The sequence below is a fragment of the Platichthys flesus genome, chromosome 10 (genome assembly GCF_949316205.1).
Source record: "Platichthys flesus chromosome 10, fPlaFle2.1, whole genome shotgun sequence".
Classification (NCBI taxonomy): Eukaryota; Metazoa; Chordata; class Actinopteri; order Pleuronectiformes; family Pleuronectidae; genus Platichthys; species Platichthys flesus.
In genome coordinates, this window is record NC_084954.1 from 238,172 (window position 1) to 259,819 (window position 21,648).

The window sequence follows — 21,648 nt, forward strand, 5'->3', positions numbered from 1 at the left end:
CTTCATTTATTTTCTTTATGTTAGAACCAAAGATTTAAGAAACGGTCCAGTCATTTGTTTATTTTAGGAAACATGAGAATTTGAACATACAAATAACTTGTTAATAAAAAATAAATGTAAAGGATAACTTCCCCCCCTCCCCCCTCCCGCTGTGCCTCTCTACACTCCGCTCCCCCTGTACCTGTCTCTCCCCCCCTGTCCCACTCTCTTTCTCACCCCCCTCCCCCTGTACCTGTCTCTGTCTAACCTCCTCTCAGTAATGGCGGCCGTCCTCGTCCTCCAGGCGTAGTGGATCTCCGGGTGAAGTCCCCGGCTGGAGGCAGCTCTGTAGCCGCTCCGCAGCGCTCATCCTCCGGCTCGTCGCTTCGTGAGAGGCCGACACCACTTTTGAACCAGGTGGCGGCAACCACAACATGGCGTCCGAGGCTGCGCAGTCCCGGAGCAGCCGTCAGATGACGCGGGGCGGAGGACACCGCGTGGTGCGGGTCCGTCCTGGTTAAAGAGCCGAGGGGTTCGACGGGAAACAGACGCTGACGCTCGGACACACGTTGCTCGTCCAAACTGTGCGCGAGCCCCGCAAGGTAAACCGTGTTCCGACCGGGCACGCGGTGCCGAGGCGCGTGCACACCGACTGTGCACGTTAGTGTTGGGTGGGATGCCATGAGTGGCCGAGCCCAGGCCTGCTACAGTTAGCTAACTGTGACCTGCTAGCTAGCTAATTAACTGTAAACTGCTAGCTAGCTTACAGTTAGTTAGCCAGCTAGCTTACAGTTAGCCAGCTAGCTGTTAGCGTGGAGCAGCTCTCCTTCATGGAACCAAACTGCTGCAGTGTACGTGTCCCTGGTGTCTCTGAGGTCAAAGCTCCTGAGGAGGTTTTGTGTTGTTGACATTAACTTCACTGACTGAAGGCATCGCTCAGCGCTGACTGTAGCTGGTCTTTGTCCACACATGGACCCTGAAGACAACCGCGCGTCCACCTGTCCACTGGGACCATCACACTGAAGGAGACACTGCATGTGTTGTTTCGTTGTCGTTGCAGTTGTGTTTTTCTCGCTGCAGTGATTTTGGTTTTATTGCGATTTTTGGGGTCTAGTTTCAAAGTGAAGTAAAACCTGCAAAGGACAGTTGGGGTCCGGTTGAGAGGATCAGTTGGCAGGTAAACAGGAAGGACTACTTTCCGCGGCAGATCACTCCAAAGTTGGTGGTGTAGTTATTCTAGCAGCAGGAGGCAAATCGGAGGCTTGTATACGGCAGTTAACTGGACAGAGTAGCCTACAGTTAAAAAAGAGAGCCAATGAGAGATCTCCAAGTATCTGAACTAGAAAGCCTTCAAATGCACAGTTTCTGCGTACAATCACAAAGAGCACGATGAGTCAGGACTCGGGCCCTGCTCAAGCTTCTTTTCATCGATGATGTGTACAATTTAAAATGGCTAATGGAAGTTTGTCACTTGCTCTTTCAGGGTACTGTCTTGAATCATCAAACAGATGGTTAATAAGCGCTACCTCAAGTCATTTCGATGTCTGGGACCTGTTCATGGCTCGTGAGAAGAAGAAGAAAGGCATGGTGCTCCATCAGGAAGGGGAACCCACCTCTGCAACAGCACCTGCAGGAAACCATCCCTCTGCATGCCTGGTTGTTCCCAAACTAGGGGAAGCAAGTGAAGGCGAGATGGAGCGAAGCACCCATGTGACCAGCGAAGAGGCAGACGGGATTGAAGCCAACATGTATCCATCGAAGGAAGGCGTCGGGACTCCTGCTGTGAAGTATCCCACCAGTTTAAATCCTCATCCAGACAACCTGTCACCTGACATCATCTGCAAAGGAATCAGAGTGACGCTGGACAACAACAGCATGTGGAATGAGTTCTTCAGATGTAAAACAGAGATGATTCTGACTAAACAAGGCAGCCGGATGTTCCCTTACTGCCGCTTTCGCATCTCCGGCTTGCAGCCATCTAAGAAGTACTGTCTAGTCATGGACATTCAACCTTTAGACAACAGTCGTTACAAGTGGACTGGCAAGAGCTGGCAGGTCGCAGGGAAAGCAGAAGGTCAAGTAAAGAGTAAACCATTCGCTCATCCAGAGTCCCCATCAGCAGGTCAACACTGGATGCAGAATCCAGTGTCCTTCTACAAACTGAAGCTCACCAACAACATCTCAGAGCAAGAGGGGAACACCATCCTGCACCCCATGCACCGCTACTCTCCACGACTGCATGTAGTCCAAACTGACAAAGCGGCGAAAGACATAAAGCTAAATGCTCCTTGTGTTGTCACATTCAGTTTCCCTCAGACTGAGTTCATGGCAGTCACCGCTTACCAGAACTCACGTTTTGCTCAGCTCAAAGTCGACTATAACCCGTTTGCCAAAGGACTGAAGGAGGATGGCTCCAGTTCGCTGGGCCTAAAACTGAAACTGAACTCTGGCAAAGACTTGAATAAAGCTGGAGGCACAACAACCACTGAACATCGTCCTGTGAAAGAGAGCTTGAAATGTTTGCTTGCAAACCATAAACCAAGAAGCTCAAAAGCAATGGATTCAAAACTTCCGGTGTCAAGTGACCTACAGAATTCAACCACCAGTGGAGATCGGTCGGCTGCCCAGGCTCCAGAGGAAAGTTTGTGGTAAGAGTTTTACTTTGACAGAGAAGATGGCATGCTCTTCAAATTCTTTGTATCACACATCAGGCTTGCATGAGATTAGAGATGTTCTGATAACATGTATCTCCCTGATTGAAAGACCTGGAGTTTGTTCATCAGCCGCCACCAAGTGCTGATCCATGCTAGGGCCTTTAAGAAGTTATGTGTTTTAACAGATGCTTCAGTTTGTTCTTTTTTCCATTTCTTCTGAATTTGTTGTGTTCATTTGTGAGCTGGCTCTTCAAATGCTTGATGGATTAATAGTGGAGATACTAGTGCCCCCCCTCAAAGGTGAAATCTTCACCTCATACTGGCCAGTGAACTTGCCGATGGATGTTTTCTTGCCTCAGTTTCCGTCCCTTTAGCTTTTGAGTTATTTTGAAAAACAAACCTGTTGACTACTGATTGGCTCTTCACAAATTTGTTGGAATAGCTTTTAAACTAACTGCTCTGAAGTTTATCAAGGCAATAAAGACAATTGAGCTAAATTTGTATCAACTTCTACTGGTTATTCTGCAAAATCTTGAATTGTGAGTTGGTGTTTTGAAGTTAGAGGTTCTATTTATAATGATTGGCAGCCGTTAGTTTCCCTAGTGTAAAAGTCCTTATGAGTGAACAAGCAATAGAACCAGAGTTGTGTCAAGAAGCTTGGCTGTTATTGGCTAATCTGGGATTTAATTGGCAGCATCCACCAATTTGAATTTTTTTCACATTGGTGCAGCAGCTATTATTTATAGAAATGTTCTGACAAATTTCCCCCTGTCCATACCAAGTATCAATTATTAAATAAATGCATTACATACAACTTTTGTTATCTAGTTGGAAAGAACTAATAAACAGCACAATATTGTCGGTAGTATCAGACTCATTGCTGGTATTGGTGATGAAACATCTCTAGTTTGTGGGTTTACCAGCTTTTGCTGCAATTCTGTCATATTTACATTCAGCAGTTTATGATAGACAAGTGTCATGTTAAAAAATATCACTAATGTCATTTTTGTATTGTGATTGATTTCATTCAGCAGCAGTTCACAACCATCTCAGAAGTTATTTTCTGAACTTATTCGGGAGGCTCACGTTTCATTGCAACGATGTAACCTGGATCAGCTGGACACAAATCACAGCACCTGTCAGCGAGCGGAGCTAACAAACACTAAAACCACAGCTTTGGAAAGTAAAAGAGAAGATGTCTCCAAGAAAGACCAAACACCCAGCGAAACATTGTGTGTAAAGAACTGTGAAACTGGGTTACTGTCAAAGAGGAAATTCAAACAGGACAGGCACAATCTGAATTTACACCACTGCAAGGACAATGCTAGCTCGGATTATTCTGAGGTCACGAAGGTCGTTACTGTTCCAGTGGTGTCCCAGAAAACCTCTGTTGATTCAAACCACAAACCTACACCTTCATTTCCATCAGAGGTGAATATAAAGCAGCATAAACGACCGGCACCTCTACCTCTACCAGCCCTTGCTCTTTTTTTGAAGCAGCATTTGACAAAGTCTAAAAAGTCCAAGAATAGTCCAGGTCCTACTCCCCCAGTACTTTCATCCAAGTCACAGACTTCTGCTGAGGACTCTACATGTGTCCTCCCTGATCATGCCAGCAATGCTAATGTTCCCTTGAAAGATCTCACAGGCAATATAACTAAATTTAACAACCACGCCTCAGGACAAGCCATTGCAGACATTCATCCACCTGGAAAAGCAGTTAAAGCAGCTTTTCAGTCTTCTAGTCCCTCGTGTTTAGATGCTGTAGGCAATGTAGAGCCAAGGGAACCAAGGGCTGATGGTCACTTGGCCTCTATTTCAGTATTCGAAAACCCAGGCTCCAACATGGCCGTACCAGATGACAGTCCAGTGCAACCAAACTCAGATAAGCAAATGTGTACCCATGGAACATTTTCATCCTCCATTTGTTCAACTCTTGCTACATCTTCTGCATCTCCTGTGTTGTCACCGCCCCTTGACACAATGTTAATTGCCCTGAACTCACCACAAACACCACCATTCACAGAGTGTTCCACACTACCCTCGGACTCCCCCACCATAAAGGCTGATTCTTTGCTCCCTGACCCTGAATGTTCTCCTTTTGGCTTCAAGCCTTTGTCAGCTGCTACTTCTCCAGAGCCTTTAGCTCCCCTGCCTGCCTCGTTAGCGTTTGACCTGAACTCCACTACCTCTGAAACGACTCTGAGAGCAGCACCCCCTGAAGAGTTATCACTAAATGTATACTCTACTCCAACTTTATTAAAATGGCATACAGTGTTACCTACACATGAGCCGTACATAGACCCTTCATACACAACATTTCAGTCCACATCACAGCCACTTTCTTTAGGATCTATCTCATCACCTTTGTTGCCTTCTTCGACTCCCACCCACACAGAACCACAAACTCTTGAAACCTCCACATCTATGGCTCTGGATGATCCTACTTTATCATTTCAACAGAACGAACAGTTGCTGCCTTTCCCAGGAGAACTGTCCCCCCTTGCACTGCAGTTGCCACTGTCTCCAACTTTTTATTCTTTAGATGGAGATGGATTATCACCTACGCCTTCAATCGCAGACCTTGTGCATTTTTTCTCCAACGATGATGACCTTGGGATGGGGGTGGAGTTTTCAAATTCTGAGGCAGTGGCAGCTACCTGCCCACCTCCTACAATAGTAGAGGCAATTGCACATGAACCTTCTCAGATACTCCAACCTTGCCCAGCCAAGAAACCCTGCAAGAGCAAGAAGAGGTCCTGCCAACGAAAGCTTGCCGACATGGATATGGACCAGAAGGCTGATAATGCCACCTACACTAGCATGAAGCCGAACCTGGAGGAAGTGGAGGAGCAGTTATTTATCTCATTCACATCCAAGGTAAAACTATAGCTGTTATAACTTCCCAGTGACGTTTCTGTAGCACATTGTTACCAGTATGTCTGAAGTGGAAACTTGATGCTCAAATCCAAAATACTCAGTTGGATGATAGTCCAGGTTTCGCTCCAAGTAAACATTCACACCACAAACTGTGTCAACACAGCATATAGTCCATTATTGATCAATGTTGTGCGTTGTTCCGTCTGCAGCTCCTTGTCTCTCTTCATTGAACAGCCTTTATCAAACAGTCACTGTGGAACAGAACTGTGTGAACTGGAAATGAGCGTTTCTTCTTCACATCAGGTTTTTTGTTGAATGATCTAAAACCTTCTAGCACTATATATATATATACACTTGCAGATCTGCTGTGACCAGGTTAAGCAGCAGCTAAATGTAATGTAAACTCTATGTAGCTAACTGGATTCTGAAATGGAATCCTTATGGGGATAATCTTCCACTCTTGTTTTGTGAATTCTTTCTGTTGTGTCCTTTGATTTAATGCTCTGATGCTCACAAAGAGGCGATTCAGTTAGTGTGAAGGCCGGTAGAGAGGACATCGGGGAGACAAACAGTTGATATCAAATCATGTCAAGTTGAAAACTCTGCAGCCGGTGATTAAAGCCAAACCTGGTGTTTCAGGAGGCCCTCAAACTTCACATTGCAGACTCCCCTGAGGAAACGGCCACGCAACCTTCACACAACCAGACGACACCTGAAGGTCACCTGCCACCACCGGCCAACACAACTGAGAATGGTGACAACCTGCTAACCATATTATTACAGTCAGGTAGCCAATTCCTTGTGATTTAAAATCTGAATGTATATTGACAGAATAAGAATGTATATTTATTCTGAGCGTCTACAATAGTGAGGGTTGAGGGAGATGGTTAGCCTAGCGTAGCATAACAGCTGGGAGCAGGGTGAAACGGTTTCCCAAGCTCCAATAATAAAGGAAAAAATATCTGTACAATAGCTGTAGATATTTCTGAGTTAGTGTTGTACCTTTCCCGGTTAGCTAACTGGCTAATCCCCCGCCCCTGTAGTCAGCTGGTTCAGTTTAACTTGTTCATAGCACATATCGGTCCTGACACAGACTACAGGCTTACTCATAAGTGAACAGGGAGAACATGCTAATGGGAACAACAAGCTAACTTGGAGGTATAACAGGAAGTAGAAAGTCATTTTTTAATTATGAGTTAAAAGAACTTGTGCTACCTGGAAGTAGCTCAATATAACAAACTAGAAACTAAATGTTAGCAAACAAAGGAATCGATCTTTGAACTGTTATTTACAGTGAATGATGACGGGACGACGTGTCGGAGTCCAGCAGAGAGTCTGGAGAAGATCAGTAGCTGTGAGAAGATTCTCCTGACGGACCTGAAGATGATGAAACACAAACAGGTCATTCACCCTGTGCTGCAGGAAGGTTCGTATCAGCCCAACCATGTTTCAATATTACACCCAACACAGACATCCAGCAGGAGCAGGACTTGACTCTACCCAGAGGGGGCGCTGCAGAGCTGAGGGAGCTAAACATACTTTCTGAAAAACAGAAGAAGAAAGAAAACAACTTTATAAATGTAGCACTCTTCAGAACAAAGTTATGAAACAAATTGACGAGTTTACAAAAGCAAAGTTGAATGTGAAACATTGATCAGAAGAATTGAAATAAAAGGAAAAAAAGGAACAAAATAATATAAATAATTAAATAGAATAGTGGTTACAAGAATGCCATTGTATGAAAATCTGAAGTATAAGGTGATAAATCTATAAATGTTGTTAGGAGGGATATTAAAGAGGATAACGAGTCGATCAGTCTGATCTCTGCTGGGAAAGAGGATGCCTGCATCTCAGAATGACAGCTGGAGGAAAAGGAGCTGAGCTGCAGGAATCTGACATGAGGCTGTTCTCAGGGTTTTCACAGTTCTGCAGAAGATAAATGACATTTCCCATCGACACAAACTGAAAACCTGACTTATTGTGGTTGTCTCTGAAAACTCAGTGGGTCTGAAGATGAACCTTCTGGATCCCAGTCTGGCCATAGACCTGCAGTACCTGGGAGTCTATCTGCCCATCTCCCCTGGAGCGTCTCAGGAGCCTGTGACCCTGGAACTGCCTCCATCTCAGGGTTAGTTCCTTCACACTGGCCTGTTAGGTTTCCATAAAGCTATGGATCCTGCCTTGGATCAGCAGCCCTAATGCTACAAAAACATTCACTTAACAGAGCTTGTATCCAGTTTTTTCTATGTGAATGATCGGATAAGTTCTCTGAACATTGTGAGGAAGGGTCTTCAAATGTTCAGTTGGACTCCAGGATAAATGCTCAAAGGTCATTGTGACCTCACAAACATGTGTGGCCTCTTCACCATCATATCTCAAGTCTTTCTTCAGGAGATTTCTTCACATTTCACCAGTTGGGCTCAAGAATGAGTTGATCAGAATGAGATGGTCCGAGTCCACAGGGAGGGAATGAGTTCATCTTGTGGTTTAGTTTTTTCTGAATTGTGATGGACCAGTTGGAACCATTAATGGAGCTTTTCAAATGTTGGTGTTTCTGCAGCGTTTGTGTCCAGAACAGGAAAAACCACCGACATCACTCAGATTAAAGGCTGGAGAGAGAAATTCACTGCGTCGGAGGCTCCGCCCACTCCTTCATCAGCCACACCTGAAGGTAAACCACTGTGGTCACTTCCTGTGAACCTTCTCAGTCTCTTTCCTGGTTTGATCTCAGTGTTTGTGCTGTTATCATGTCTGATGTATTATTTAAATCATGTTATCATAACAACTTTATATTTTTTATTAAGAAGACATTAAAATACTACACAGTCTCAGTTCTTCACCGTTTCAGAGCAGGGACTCTCAGATACAAAGTCCAGGATCTCCACGTCTCCTTCCTAAATGTGAAAAATAAGTCTGGTTTCACTTTGACTACTTCTGTCTTGTTATGCAGCTGGTCCCAGTTCAGATCCGCCCAAGAAGAACCTGTCGGCGTTCTGCAGCGACATGTTGGACGAGTATCTGGAGAATGAGGGGAAGCTGATTGACGAGCGAGCTGCGAGCTTCTCTCAGCCTGTGGTGGGGCCGGTGGTGTACGAGCTCCCCGCCAGGAGCACCAGCTACGTCCGAACCCTGGATAGCGTACTGAAAAAACATACTGCCAGCTCCCCCACCTCAGACCTCATATCTGGATTCATCCCCCCCTCCAAGAGATCAAAACCCTCCCTCAAAGAGACCAAGACTTCCAGCAAGGAGAGGAAACACAAAGGTCCTAAAATGATCAAACTCAGACCTGAACCGGCGGCTGCCTCAGTTTCAACACCTGAACCAAGTCCAGCTGAACCAAACCTGGACCCTAAACAGCCTCCAGTCCCGACCTCAGCAGCCCCCCCGCTATCAGAGCCCACGACAGCAGTCACTGAACCTCACAAATCCAAGAAGCACCAGAAACGAAAGCTCAGTTTCAACCGCTCAGAACTGTCGACTCTGTCCCCTCGCACCCCCACCTCCACTAGGAGAAGGAAACTCAAGCCCAAGTCCTTGTGCCAGACTCTCAGCCCCCCCGGGACCACGGCCCACCTGCCGCATGTCTCAGAGGACCTGGCTCCTCTAGAGTCGGACTCTGAGCTGGGGGCTGGTGCCGATCAGGGCAATGAGGACAGCAGACCTGTGATGACCCGAGCTCTGTTTAGACAGAAGGACCTGGAGGACGGAGTGGTGTGGGAGGGCCGACCCAGGACCAGCATCACCATTGAGCGGGCCGCCATTGCCCTGACATCACTGTTCACACTAATGGTAGGAGACCACACTGATTTCTAAACTCTCTTTTAGTGCAGTAATGAGTCAAATGACGGTTTTCTATTTTAGTAAACTCAACGTTTGTCAGACAATATATGTGAAAGACAAACAAACCATCCTCACAGAAGCTTTTATATATATATATATATATAAATTCCATCTATATTCTACTTTTTAATTCACATCATGTCGGCCACATTTTAATAAAGCACTTCAGCTGCATCAAAACAAGCGCTCCTTCATCCCCCTTCAACCAATGAAAAGCAGCGTTGAACCACGTGACGCAGAAAAGCAGCCGTGGAATCGAGCGAGTGAGAGAACAGAGAGGTTTAGGGTTAAATCTGAACCCCACCGAGAGAAAACCAACTCAACCCGTTCTGATTCTAGTTTCTGAAGCTGATGCGAGCTCGATAAAGTGGATGTAGCTGCACTGAGTTTGTTTTATTGTCCCTCGAACACGTTGCTTGTTTTCTGTGATTACAGACGTGTGCAGTGTAAAAACATCGGTCCAGAAACGTGTCCGACCCAAATATCATTTCAAACATGTTACTCAAACCCAGGCTGGCCTGCTGGTCCAGGCAGACACGGCTGTTCTCACTCTGTTAAAGACCCAGAAGGAAAAAGTCAGCTGAAGGTGATGAGAACCAACCACACTGTGCTCCAACCGAGTTTCACATTCTGTGTTTATTTGAATTTAGATGATACAAATCAAAAGAATCCAGCTTCACAGGTCAACACAAAGTGCAAAGAGACCAAACTGTAAAGACAACGTTTGGTGAAAATCCCTGAAGCCTGATGACAGACATCAATAACAGATGAGACACAATCATATCTCCTCTGTTCAGTTTTCCTTTGCAGGTTAATGAGAACAGGTAACATTTATCCTGAAACATCCATATCAAACTTCTGAACAAGAAAGATTGCAGTGTTAATAAAGAAGGCCAAATTTCAAACAGAGCAGACGAATGAGTCGGCAGAAGTTTCTATGACTCAGCAGAACATTTTCTGTAGAGAACCGTGAGGAGAATCGTGGAGATGGGCTGAAACGTCAGCGCTGTGTCCAACAGGAGCATCACTGTGTGCAGGTTTAAACTCTGATGATGGAGACTCAACAACATTCACATCCTCACATTTTATTAGAATAGTCTCTTATTCACAGTTTGTCTCAGATCTACAGGGCGTGACATCCTCTGATCATACTCACCACAGAGAGAGCATGTGAGGTTCCCTCTCCCAGGAAGTTTGTTTCAGTACCACTGAGGATAGAGCCGCACTTTGAACTGTCTACCGTAACGCTCTGTTTTCCCATCAGGGTTTCGTCAGGGAGAATCCCACCGCTCCCGTCCAGCTGGTCCGCAGACGAGTGCCACCCTGCCTGAATGACTTCTGCAGGCTGGGCTGTATCTGCTCCAGTCTGTCCCACTGCTCCAGGATCAGTCACTGCGGCCGGCCTTGCTGCATGTTCGGCTGCAGCTGCCTCAAACAGAAGGTCGTCCTCCTCAAGAACCTTGATGGCTCTGACTCAAGCCCCTCCCCCAAAGGGAAGAGGAGGAGGAGGAGGAGGAGGAGGATGAAGATGGCTTACAGTAAGTAGCATGCAGGTGGCGCTGGTGATTTGGTTTGAACTTCAGCTCTTGACTTTCCTCTGAGGGGGGCTTGACGGAGTCTGGAGCCGGTCATGACATTATTAAACACACACTCTCAGACACACACGTGTAAACCGGGTCAACACATCATTTGATATTTATGAATGTGAATGACATACCTGTTTGTATGCTTTTAGAGCAGGAAGTGAGGTGTGATCACAGGAGACACATTCAGACATGAACTTGAGCTGATTGTATCTCGGGACAGATTTGTTAGCAGGTGTGACCTCCGGTTCAAATACGTCACAGCTTCAAGAGAACACATGACGCAGCACCACCTGCTGACTGGAGATGAATGCACCTCTAACTTCCTGTCTGATTTGTAGTTCTAAAGGAGGCGGACAGCGTTTCCCAGCCTGCTGAGCGGGTCAGGATTCTGTGGAGGAAGGATGCTAGAGACTCAGATCCAGATCCGACATCCGTCCCAGACTTCGCATCTGTGCTCCGCAGCTCTGTAAGTTAGTCGTCTACAATCATGATGTCATTTCCTCTGCAGCTTCAAAAGAGAACCCTGGTGGCGCCTGCACCTAGTGGCTCGACTGAAACTCTGCTTGTTGGTGGAGGCTTAAAAAAACGCAGGTTGATTGAAGCTGGTTTATCAACAGTTGAAGCACTGCCTTCAAATCCTGTGTGTTTGTTTTCAGGAGAGCAGTGATAACAGCAGCTGTGCCAGGGTCAGAGGTTACATAGGAAAGAGGAAGAGCTGGAAACAAACGGTAAGACTCACATCACACCAGGAAAGATCTGTTCAATGTGTTGTTTGAGCTCGTCTGAAGGGGGGGGGGGGGTCATGAAGGCAAAGGCAGCAATAAAGAGGATAACTTCAGCTTGTTGTGTTTTTTACATTTGTGAAAGACTGTTACTGTGTTTCAAATGCTATATCAATAAAATGTATTATTATAAATAAAGTTAAGAATAGATTCAAAGGCAGATCTGTGTTTCGTCTCCTTCTTTAGGACACCAAGAAAATCATGAAGCCAAAATCTGTTCAACTGAAAGATGTGAAACAGAGAGACCTGCCCCTGATGGAAGCAAAGACCAGTGCCCCCAGTCCTCCTGCTGGTAGGTTCAGTCAGACCAGAGGTAGCATCAACGAGTCAAAGAATAATAGTGTAAGAGGTAAAGAGTAAACGAGTTAAAGAATTAATGATCACAGCCCCTCCATGCTGGGAGATGGTGAAGGTGGACACAGAGTATGTTTCAAATATAGTTTGATTGATTGATGTTGAGAAGTCTGTCTCACAAACACAAAGAACACAAACGAACCGGATCGATAGTCTGCTCACGTCTGCTAAATGTTCTGACACGACTCAGAGTTAATGATCCATCGAACATGTTCTCTGTCAACTTAGTTTTTATACATCACAGCTTGAGAGGTGTGTCATCTACACATTTTGGTTGATGTTTGGTTCCTACACCAGGACCAGGGGATCCAGAGGCTCTGTGATCATGGAGCCTGAGTCATCCCGGTTTACCCGCTGACCGACATCGTTCTTTCTTCTGATGTTCTGAAAATGTTTGACTCAGGTTTTGTGTTGAACTTTTTTCTTGTATTTTTCATACAAAGCAGCTCAGCCAGTTTCCCCCGTGCGGCCTCAGAGCCCCCCCCCAGAGCCGGCCCCAAAACCCTCCAAGCGTCTGATCATCATTGCCGAGTGTAAGTGGGCGATCGACACCGACCGCAACTACGTGTTGAAGAGGCTGTGTGAGGCAATGGCCCAGGACCGACTGGACCAACCTTTCTGGCTCCAGAAGTATTTCATACGTCCCACCAGTCAGAATGTGGAGGAGAGCGGCAGAGGCTGCTGCACGCAGTACATAGTCCACATCACAAGACCCACTGAAGATGGTGAGAAACCAGCAGCTCCACCAAAACCACTTCGCCTGGGAAACCAGAGGACGGACAAACCACAACTACAGGAAGAGGTACTGGTATCAACCCGAAAGAAAATCACGTAGAAAAATGTTTTTGTTTGTGTCAGTTTGTGTCAGTTGTGTCAGTTTGTGTGCTTCTTGTCACAGAAACTGATTCTCGTTGAGCTCTGGACAAACAGGATGTTTAAAGTGACTGGAAACTGCCACCGTTTTCACTATTTTCTAATAATGTACTTTATAACCATATTCTTTCCACGGCAAGATACAAATCCAACTTAAGATACTTTTCCGGAGGGCTTTTATTGTGAAGCCACTGAAGGAAGTTGGATTAATTTATTTTAATTTCAGTGTTCTTACTGTAGATATAAAGGTTTGTTTTCTGAGTATCAGTCTGGAACAGTTCTAAATTGTGAGGAATAACAGAAACGTAACATGGAACCGAAACCAGTCAAGCCAGTAGACAGACCCTTGGGGGACCCCACAAAGGATTGGAGCATGAGAGGAGGAGGGATCTCCAAGCAAGCAAATGTTGCACCTTAAAGAATGAGATGTGTTGTGAATGTGTCTCGTGTCTCTGCAGAGCCACCTGAGACAGGTGAGCGGGGGGGCAGAGCATTTGGAGGCTTGGCAGTGGGAGATCACGGAGGAGGAGAAGCCTCCGGAGGACTGGCAGCAGGAGCTAGAGGAAGGTGAAGTCCAGGAGGCGAAGCCTCCGGAGGACTGGCAGCAGGAGATCACGGAGGAGGAGAAGCCTCCGGAGGACTGGCAGCAGGAGATCACGGAGGAGGAGAAGCCTCCGGAGGACTGGCAGCAGGAGATCACGGAGGAGGAGAAGCCTCCGGAGGACTGGCAGCAGGAGATCACGGAGGAGGAGAAGCCTCCGGAGGACTGGCAGCAGGAGATCACAGAGGAGGAGAAGCCTCCGGAGGACTGGCAGCAGGAGATCAGGGAGGAGGAGAAGCCTCCAGAGGACTGGCAGCAGGAGCTAGAGGAAGGTGAAGTCCAGGAGGAGAAAGGCTCAACACTGATGGACAATTGGAGCAAGAGGAGTGGGGGGGGAACGAAACGAAAGGAAAAGAAGGAGATGGTCAGTTTGGCTCTGCCATTTCTAACAGGAATCTCCCCAGCTGGATTCCTCTCAGCCAGAAGAAGACAACCGGGAGGAGCCGACCACCTGGTCCAGGTGAGGACTCGTATATGGTTTCATAAGAACCTCGGATATTATAACATATTATAAAGTTTCAAAGCTTAACAGCCTGAGGACATCAACTCTTCTAAATGTCATGTGGCACTTGTTTTTCACAGGTCAACGGGAAACTCTATCCTCTGGCTAAGATCCAGTTAGGAAAGATGGGGGCGCTCCATCCGGCCAACCGCCTGGCGGCCTACCTGACCGGCCGGGTGGGGTCCAGCAGGAAGCAACTAGGTTCTTCTTCGTCGTCCTCCCAATCCTCTAAACCTCCTCAGACACAGAGTTCTGACCCGACCCCCCCAACTAACCTCTTGGCTTCCTCAAACATCATTGCTGCAGACTACACCCCACCCCAAACACAGCCGTCAATCACAGCAGCTACCGCCCCCCCCTCTTCCACAGGTGAGGACACAACTTCTCCGTCAGTATGAATAGGACTCTTTCACCCCCCCCCCCCCCCCCCCCACTTCAGCTTAGAAACCAAAACGAGCGTAGCCATGAACTAGCAGCTTTGAGTCTGCGATGATTGATCAGAAGAAACATAACCAACAGAACATTAACAGAACAGTTCTGCAAAGCTTTACTGACACAGGAACCACCTCACATTACTGCTAACAAGCTAGCTGTAGACTCCTGCTCCATACGTTGGACTACAAAACGCTAACTTAGCATTAACAACCTACTTTTGTTGGGGAGCTGTGGGTCGTGGATTTGACGGTTTGGTACCACTCGATTATTGGCTAGCGCAGTTTAGCTTTCAAGAATAAAGGTAACTAATGCTAACATTAACATGAGGATTAGCAAATACTTGTTTTGTGATTGCATATAAAACTAACCACGTCTGTTGTTGAGCAGTTTCACACTTAAACCATTGAATGGAGATCATATCTTGAACATCTCAATCCGTCTGTGTGTCACAGTTCTCGACCAATCAGCGGGAGCACCTGAGGGGGCGAGGGCCGGGGCCGTTGCTGTGAGGTTGAACCAGAATCCTGCGGCTGGGGCAGTCTCTGTGTCACCTGTCGCTTCTGGTCCTGGAGTGAAGGGCCTCCTGCCCATCGGTCAGAGGATGGTCCTGCAACATGTTCACACAGCGGCAGATGGTAGGCAGTACTACCGCCTTCCAGATGGTAAGCTGGTCCAGCTTCTTCCCATCAGCAAGCCCAGAGCAGTCACCACAGCTCCACTGGTTCCCAGAGGTGAGTTCTCACTCCTGAACAAGGGACAGAACTACTGACAGGTCCACAGATGCTGTTATGATTGATGTGGTGTCTGTGTCACATGATCAGTCTCATGAAGGCCACTGTCCTTCTCTTTTAGCTCCGTGTTTGGTCTCCATGCTCAGGGATGTGTTGTATATTGTGAGCTGAATAAACTTCAGTCTTTATTTACCTCAACGTCAGTTTTACACCAGCTACACAAACAAGAGCAGGGCACTGGAGCAGGTTCAAGCCTGGAGACCATCAGCGACTGTATATAAAGACAATTGTTCTAACTCTCCCCCCTCCAGGTTGTGCTCCCCCCTCATTCCTCCCCCCTGCGACAGATCTCCCTGTTGAAATCCAACCACAGACCTCACTCCTCTCCTCCCCCTCCCCCCTGTCTGGCCTCCGGTCTTTCTCTGGGCCCCCCTGTCCCACCCCCCTTGGCCCGGGCACTGGTTTCCTGTCTCAGAAGACAAAGTGCACCTTTAAAATCCTTCCTACCAACTCCAAGAAGGAAAAGATCTTTATCAGCTGTCCTGAACTCCCCACCCGGGTGGTGACGACTCCCAGCACCTCTCTCCAGAGCTCCTCCCACCCCCCCGCCCCCCTGTTGAGCCCTCTCTCCCTCAAACTCTCCAAAGGTCAGGGGGTAGAGCTCAACAGCAAAACCGTGAAGGTGTCAGCGGACTCTGTGATTGCTGGTGGGCTGTCAGCCTTTCAGAAACCCACTACATCCCAGACCTCTACCATCTCCCTGACCCCGCCCCCTGCTTCAGGGTCAGAGGTCACACCTTTACCCCCATCGCACCCCATTGCTGAGCCTGAGCTGGCCTCTGACCTGGTGGACCTGGACATAATCTGCGTGGACAACGAGATGGGGCTCATTACCACAGAGACATCGGAGGTGGTGGACCTGGCAGGGTCTTCAAGTGGAGAGACGGAAAACTCGTCAGACTTTGGAGACGAAGATAACCAGGTAAGAGAAGGAAGACAATAAAAGAAAAGACATAAAGAAAAGTGGAGAGCAGCGGTTTAACAGCTTGATGCTCCTGTTTCAACAAAGCAGGTTTTTAAATTGTGGGGGAATATAAAGAAAAAGGAAATGATGTGAAGCGGGTAAAACATTTTATTTGAGGAGAAAACGTTTGTTAGGTTTCTGCTCCAGTTTTGTTGTCTGTTGATATTCTGGGAACCTGTGTGATGCTCAGACGGAGAGGAAGCGGTTTGATGAAAGCTTCTTATCGAGGCGACCTCGTGTGATTTAGTGAAACGTTTCTCATCAAGAGGCTTCGTCACTTCAACTCGTCTTGTTGGTAAAGAACTGATTCAGATCTCGTTCCCACAGGTTATTCTGTCCTGGTCCAAAATGTCACCTGAGGGTTTTCATAATTATGTAAATACCTGTTAACATTTAAATAATTGTGTATATATAGAAATATATGACATGTTGATATAACATGGATAGAACTCATTCCATCCATGTTTTGATAGACAACACAACCAGCCAATGAGAGAAGCGCTGCGCCGAACCAGTCATGTGGCTGGTATGGAGTTACACTGACACCAGGTTAGGTTGAGAGCAGAGGAGCATGTGTTCATGTTTGGGCTCCTGCAGAGAGGAGGACGACTCAGGGGTTTCACTGCTGCCTCAGGGCAGACGCTTCCTGAAGCTCCGCCTCTGACCTGCGCTCACTTTACACTTTAACAATAAACACCATCACTGATCTCAAGTTCTCAGGACACGTACAGGACTGACGTTTACTTTGTTGGTTTGATTCTCTACAGTTTGTGAGACATGTTTAAAGCTGCTACACAACACGAGTCGCACAGTCAGGACATCAGGGTTGATGGAAGTATCAGAAGCATCACAGCTCAGTTACAAAGAGTCTGAATCCATTTGTAAATGTATGTACATTTTCATTGTGAGATATTGTGTGTAGATTGATGGGAACCTTTTGTGTGTTTGTGCAGCGAAAAGTTCACAATTTGCTGGAGAGGAGGCGTCGAGTGAAGATGCGTCAGATGTTTCGAGTTCTGAGGAAGGAGGTTGGACTGACCGACGACAGAACTTCAAAGATCTCCACGCTGAACAAGGTCAGAGTTCTCTTCCTCATTATTTCCTGTTCGCTGTCGTGTTTTCACTGCAAACTATTATCTATCGCTCCTGAATGTGTAGTTGGTCTCAAAGATGTTTTCATTAGGATGAGGTCAAAGGTCACTGTGGCTGCGGATGTACTTTATCTCCTGGTCCAGCAGAGGGCGCTCACTGTCTGCTTGACCTATTTTTAGTAAAGTAAGAGCCAATTAGTGCTTCTGCGTTGAAGCTAGCCCATAGGTTCCCACGGAGCCTTCGCACAGGGCAGAGCATTCAGTTGTGCGTAGGTGTGTGTTGGTTGCGTGGCAATTACACCACCGAAACACTAGTGGCAGAGTTTCTATGCTGCTGTCTGGTGTCTTCTGGTTTCTGGTCCACCTATTTACACCTTCTCCGGAGTCTGTTTACTTCAGAATAAGAGCGCTTCTAAGAGGATCATGTCGGAGCTGATAGAAGTTGAAGAGCAGTTACTTTTTAAAGGACTACAAAGAAAGAAGAAAAGAGACCTCGCCCGTGTTCTTCCATCAATTAGATGTCAGAGTACCTAGGCTACACGCAGGCTACACGCAGGCTACACGCAGGCTACACGCAGGCTACACGCAGGCTACACGCAGGCTACACGCAGGCTACGGCTAGCTTAACGCAGAAGCATGAATTGGGCTTACGTCGGTATTGTTAAGTTGTAACCATCACGACACCAGCTCATTAAAATATATTTGAACAAATGTTTCATGTCAGATCCTTTTGATGAGTCAGAGTTGTGTCTGTGTTGCAGGCGGAGCAACTGATCCAGGAGCTGAGGTGGACGGAAGCACATCTGACAGAGAAGAAGAGGAGGCTGATGAAGAGGAGGGACCGCTTCCTCTCAACCATCGCTCCAACAGGTACAACTGTTAGTATGGTAACACGTTAATAAACAAAAGTTGTGAGTCTGTGAAACAGCTGAGACGAAGTCGGACCACAGGAACTGAACATAGAAAGCATGTGAAGGAAGAAACTCGAGTTTCTTAAGATAAAAACACAACATGCCTCCATGTCTACCCCTGTGGTGTCCAGTGTCCACAGGCCCGACATCACACTCCACTGGGAACCAGTGGATTGATACCAAGTTTCTGACGTCAATGTCTCTGATGTCCTTCTGAGCCACGATGTCCTTTCCTTAGTTTCTATTGTTCTTCATGGTTTTCTACTGATTTTCCTTCGAGTCTCTGACTTGTTAACAAACCTCATTTTCCATATGTCTACTGATGTCAAGTAGAAATAGAATCAGAGTGTCAGACCTGCTTTAAAGATGTGGAAATCGACATGTGCTCTCAGACACACACTGAGAACACATGTAAATGACATGTGAGATTATATTCAGAACTAATGAACTGTTAAAACAATGACTATAAAAACAATCCCAGATGTTTCACCAGCTGTTCTTCCTGCATTCAGCAGCTGGAACTGCTTCTTTTATTCTGTAGGTGTGTTCTCCTCTGAACAGTTTGATCCTCGGCTCTGCTGTCAGTCGAACTATCCATGTCTGTGATTGGTCATATGAAGTAATCCTGTCTAATCTCTCAACAGGAAACAACATCGATAATGACATCATATTCATATCATCAAACGTACAGCTGCCGACTCTCCCAGTTCCTCCTACCACTGCCCAGTCCTCTACCAAACCTGTCCCCCTTCCTGCACCTGCACCTGTCCCTGTCCAGACACCTGTCCCTGTCCCCCTTCCTGTTGCTGCATCTGTCCAGACACCTGTCCCTGTCCCTGTCCCCCTTCCTGTTGCTGCATCTGTCCAGATCCCTGTCCCTGTCCAGACACCTGTCCCTGTCCCTGTCCCCCTTCCTGTTGCTGCATCTGTCCAGACACCTGTCCCTGTCCCTGTATCTGTCCCTGTTCCTGTCCCTGTCCCTGCACCTGTCCAGATGTCTCAGAGGATCCTGCAGGTGTCCCAGTCCCGCCTTGCTTCTCTTGCTGTATCCCATATCCCTGTGGTTCAACACCGGCCAAAGACGATACCAAACATCTTGTCTCACAGTAAAAGACCAGTTCCTTCATCATCTCTGCTCCCGACGGTTGAGGGTGAGTTTGGCTGATTTGTTGATGGATTATTGATCGATCAGGGGACTCATGAACTTGTTTACTCACCACTCATACAGCTGAAATAAAAGTAATTAAACTTTAAGCATTGAGCTTTTTAAATTGACTTTATTGAAAGCAGTTTAGGAAACAGGTGAGTTGGTGAGTCAGCTTTGTGTCTTTAGGCTTCAGAAGGTCACTTGATCGTGACGAGCAGACGTGTGTTGACACAGACGAGGAACACGGAAAGTTCATGTTTGTGTTAAACAGCTGTTTGTGTTGGTGAAGCTCCGTCTCTTCAGGTTCTGGTACCGGCTGACGTTCTGTCTCGGATCGGTGCCGCGCTGCCAGGACAACAGATCCTGACCCTGAATCCGATGACGGCTCTGCAGACGACAGCTACAGCACCAGGTAGTGACTGAGCACTGGGACCTTCTTCTCTGCTTCTAATTTCTTTTATTTTGAAAGTAAGTTGTGTCCTTTACCTGTCTGTAGGAGTGGCCTCTGACACCCTCAACGTCCCCAGTCTGACCAATCAGCAGGTCCATCTCAGCTCACTGCCCCGCCCCCCATCTGGTCCTAGCTAATCTAGCATATGTTCTGGTTTTCTCTCTAACCTCTCTCTAACCTGATTCTCCCTCAGAATCCAGAACCTTCTCAGAGGCTTCAAACCGGCTGCACCTGCCTCAACCCCCTCAGGGGGTTTCTGCTGGACCAGTTCTCCCCTCAGACCAGATCCTAGACCAGGCCCCATCCTCCTCCTCCACCCTGTGTCCAGGACTGAGTGTTGATTGTGGGGCAGAGTTCGGTTCTCTGGGTGTGGGGCCAAAGACCAGAGCCGACGGTGGCACTGAGAGTCCGACGTCCCTCAATGAGATCGTCTCCGTCAACCAGCGGACTGTCTCCACAGCCGGGGTCTCGTATGAGGTGGACCACGCAGTGGGTGGAGCCAAGGAGCAGGGCCACACCCATAGCTTGGGGTTGGACAGTGACAACAGTGCTGCCATTGAGACAGAGCAAGGAAGTCTTCAGGGCCACACGGAGATGACGCAGACCGGACCTCAAACTGGACCAACCGATGGGAACAACACAGGTAATGCCCTGGCCCCGCCCCCTCTGCTGCAGAGGAAGGTGGGAGGGGCTAAGGTGTTTGACCCTGCCAGCAGTGACAGAGCAACAGCGGGAGAGCGGAGGGAGGAGGGAGTGACGGCCTGGAGGCCGATGCCGCGGCTGGTTCCTCTCGGGCTGAGAGGAAACCCGCCCAGCTGATGATGGCGCTGCCTGATCAGTGTCTCATTGGTCATCGCTGTTTTTGTTATTTCAAATATTAACGTCCTCGCAAACAAACATGACACATCTGCAAAACTGTAAAGGCCAGAAGTCGACCTGCGGTGTGTCACGTGTCTGAGTGAACTCACCTCAGGAGAGTCCTCGATGTTTCACACCTGAACTCTGAAGATCACCTGAGACGGGCGTGAACAGTGTCACCCCCGACCTCAACCTTCAACTTTGACCTTGACTACAACCTCGGCCTCGACTCATCCATCATGAAAGTTCTTTCTCTTCAGTTTTCAAATTAAAAGCTCACGTTGTTAACCTCAGAACCAAATTCACCCCACAATACAAGCATTTTAATGTTTTAAACCTTTTAAGGATTAAAAAAGGTGATTTGCTTCATTCCAGTGTTTACATAATCTGATCTGAAATCAGTTTTCTAACTTTCATTTTAAAGTCGTCAAGAAAGTGCCCTGCAAAAGAATATCTATAAAAATAAAGAAATAGTTTGAGTCTCACAAATCTTCAACCTGTTTTCTCTCAACATATAAGTTCTCTAAGTCTCATCTCTTTGTGACGTTCTACATTATTGTTATCTGTCCATGTTATTGTGAATGTGGACAAACTTTTTTTATTCTGACTTTTTTTATCCTAACCCGAACCGTGTTTGAAGGATTAAAGACGAGTGAGAACAGGAAGTCTCCGCTCGGTGTTGGATGAAGACGCAGCTGCTTCTTGTTGACTTAAATGATGTTGTACAGTTTGTTTTTCTTACATTTGTATTTTTGTACTTGTGAAAGAAACTTTCTGATGTAAATATAATTTGTCTGATCGCAGAAACATCAGTGTTCAACACTAATATAAATAAAGTTTGAATATGGACTTTTGATCAAATATTTAAACAGTCTTAAAAAGCAGCTGACCAAAGCAACCATTTAAATTTTGAACTTAACCAACTGAAATATTCTTTGATTCTGAC

The 21,648-nt window shown here is 46.9% G+C and overlaps 1 protein-coding gene across 5 annotated transcripts; it reads left to right on the forward strand.

Moving 5' to 3' along the window:
• Positions 1-246: 246 nt before the first annotated feature.
• Positions 247-21,551, forward strand: mgaa (MAX dimerization protein MGA a). Of its 5 annotated transcripts, XM_062396904.1 has the most exons (22): positions 247-581; positions 1,463-2,627; positions 3,665-5,513; positions 6,153-6,300; positions 6,808-6,939; positions 7,516-7,641; positions 8,074-8,184; positions 8,464-9,305; positions 10,621-10,894; positions 11,281-11,408; positions 11,599-11,670; positions 11,911-12,016; positions 12,522-12,880; positions 13,410-14,012; positions 14,135-14,423; positions 14,942-15,220; positions 15,532-16,202; positions 17,198-17,320; positions 18,097-18,205; positions 18,891-19,397; positions 19,683-19,805; positions 20,038-21,551. In XM_062396904.1, exons 2-22 carry the CDS (start codon positions 1,537-1,539, stop codon positions 20,661-20,663), a joined length of 8,568 nt encoding a protein of 2,855 aa, XP_062252888.1. In that variant the 5' UTR covers positions 247-581; positions 1,463-1,536; the 3' UTR covers positions 20,664-21,551. The 5 variants fall into 5 exon arrangements, with proteins under 5 accessions (XP_062252888.1, XP_062252884.1, XP_062252886.1 ...); XM_062396900.1 differs by lacking the exon at positions 247-581 and having other exon boundaries at positions 1,400-2,627; XM_062396902.1 differs by lacking the exon at positions 247-581 and having other exon boundaries at positions 1,400-2,627; positions 12,525-12,880.
• The last annotated feature ends 97 nt before the right edge of the window (positions 21,552-21,648 follow it).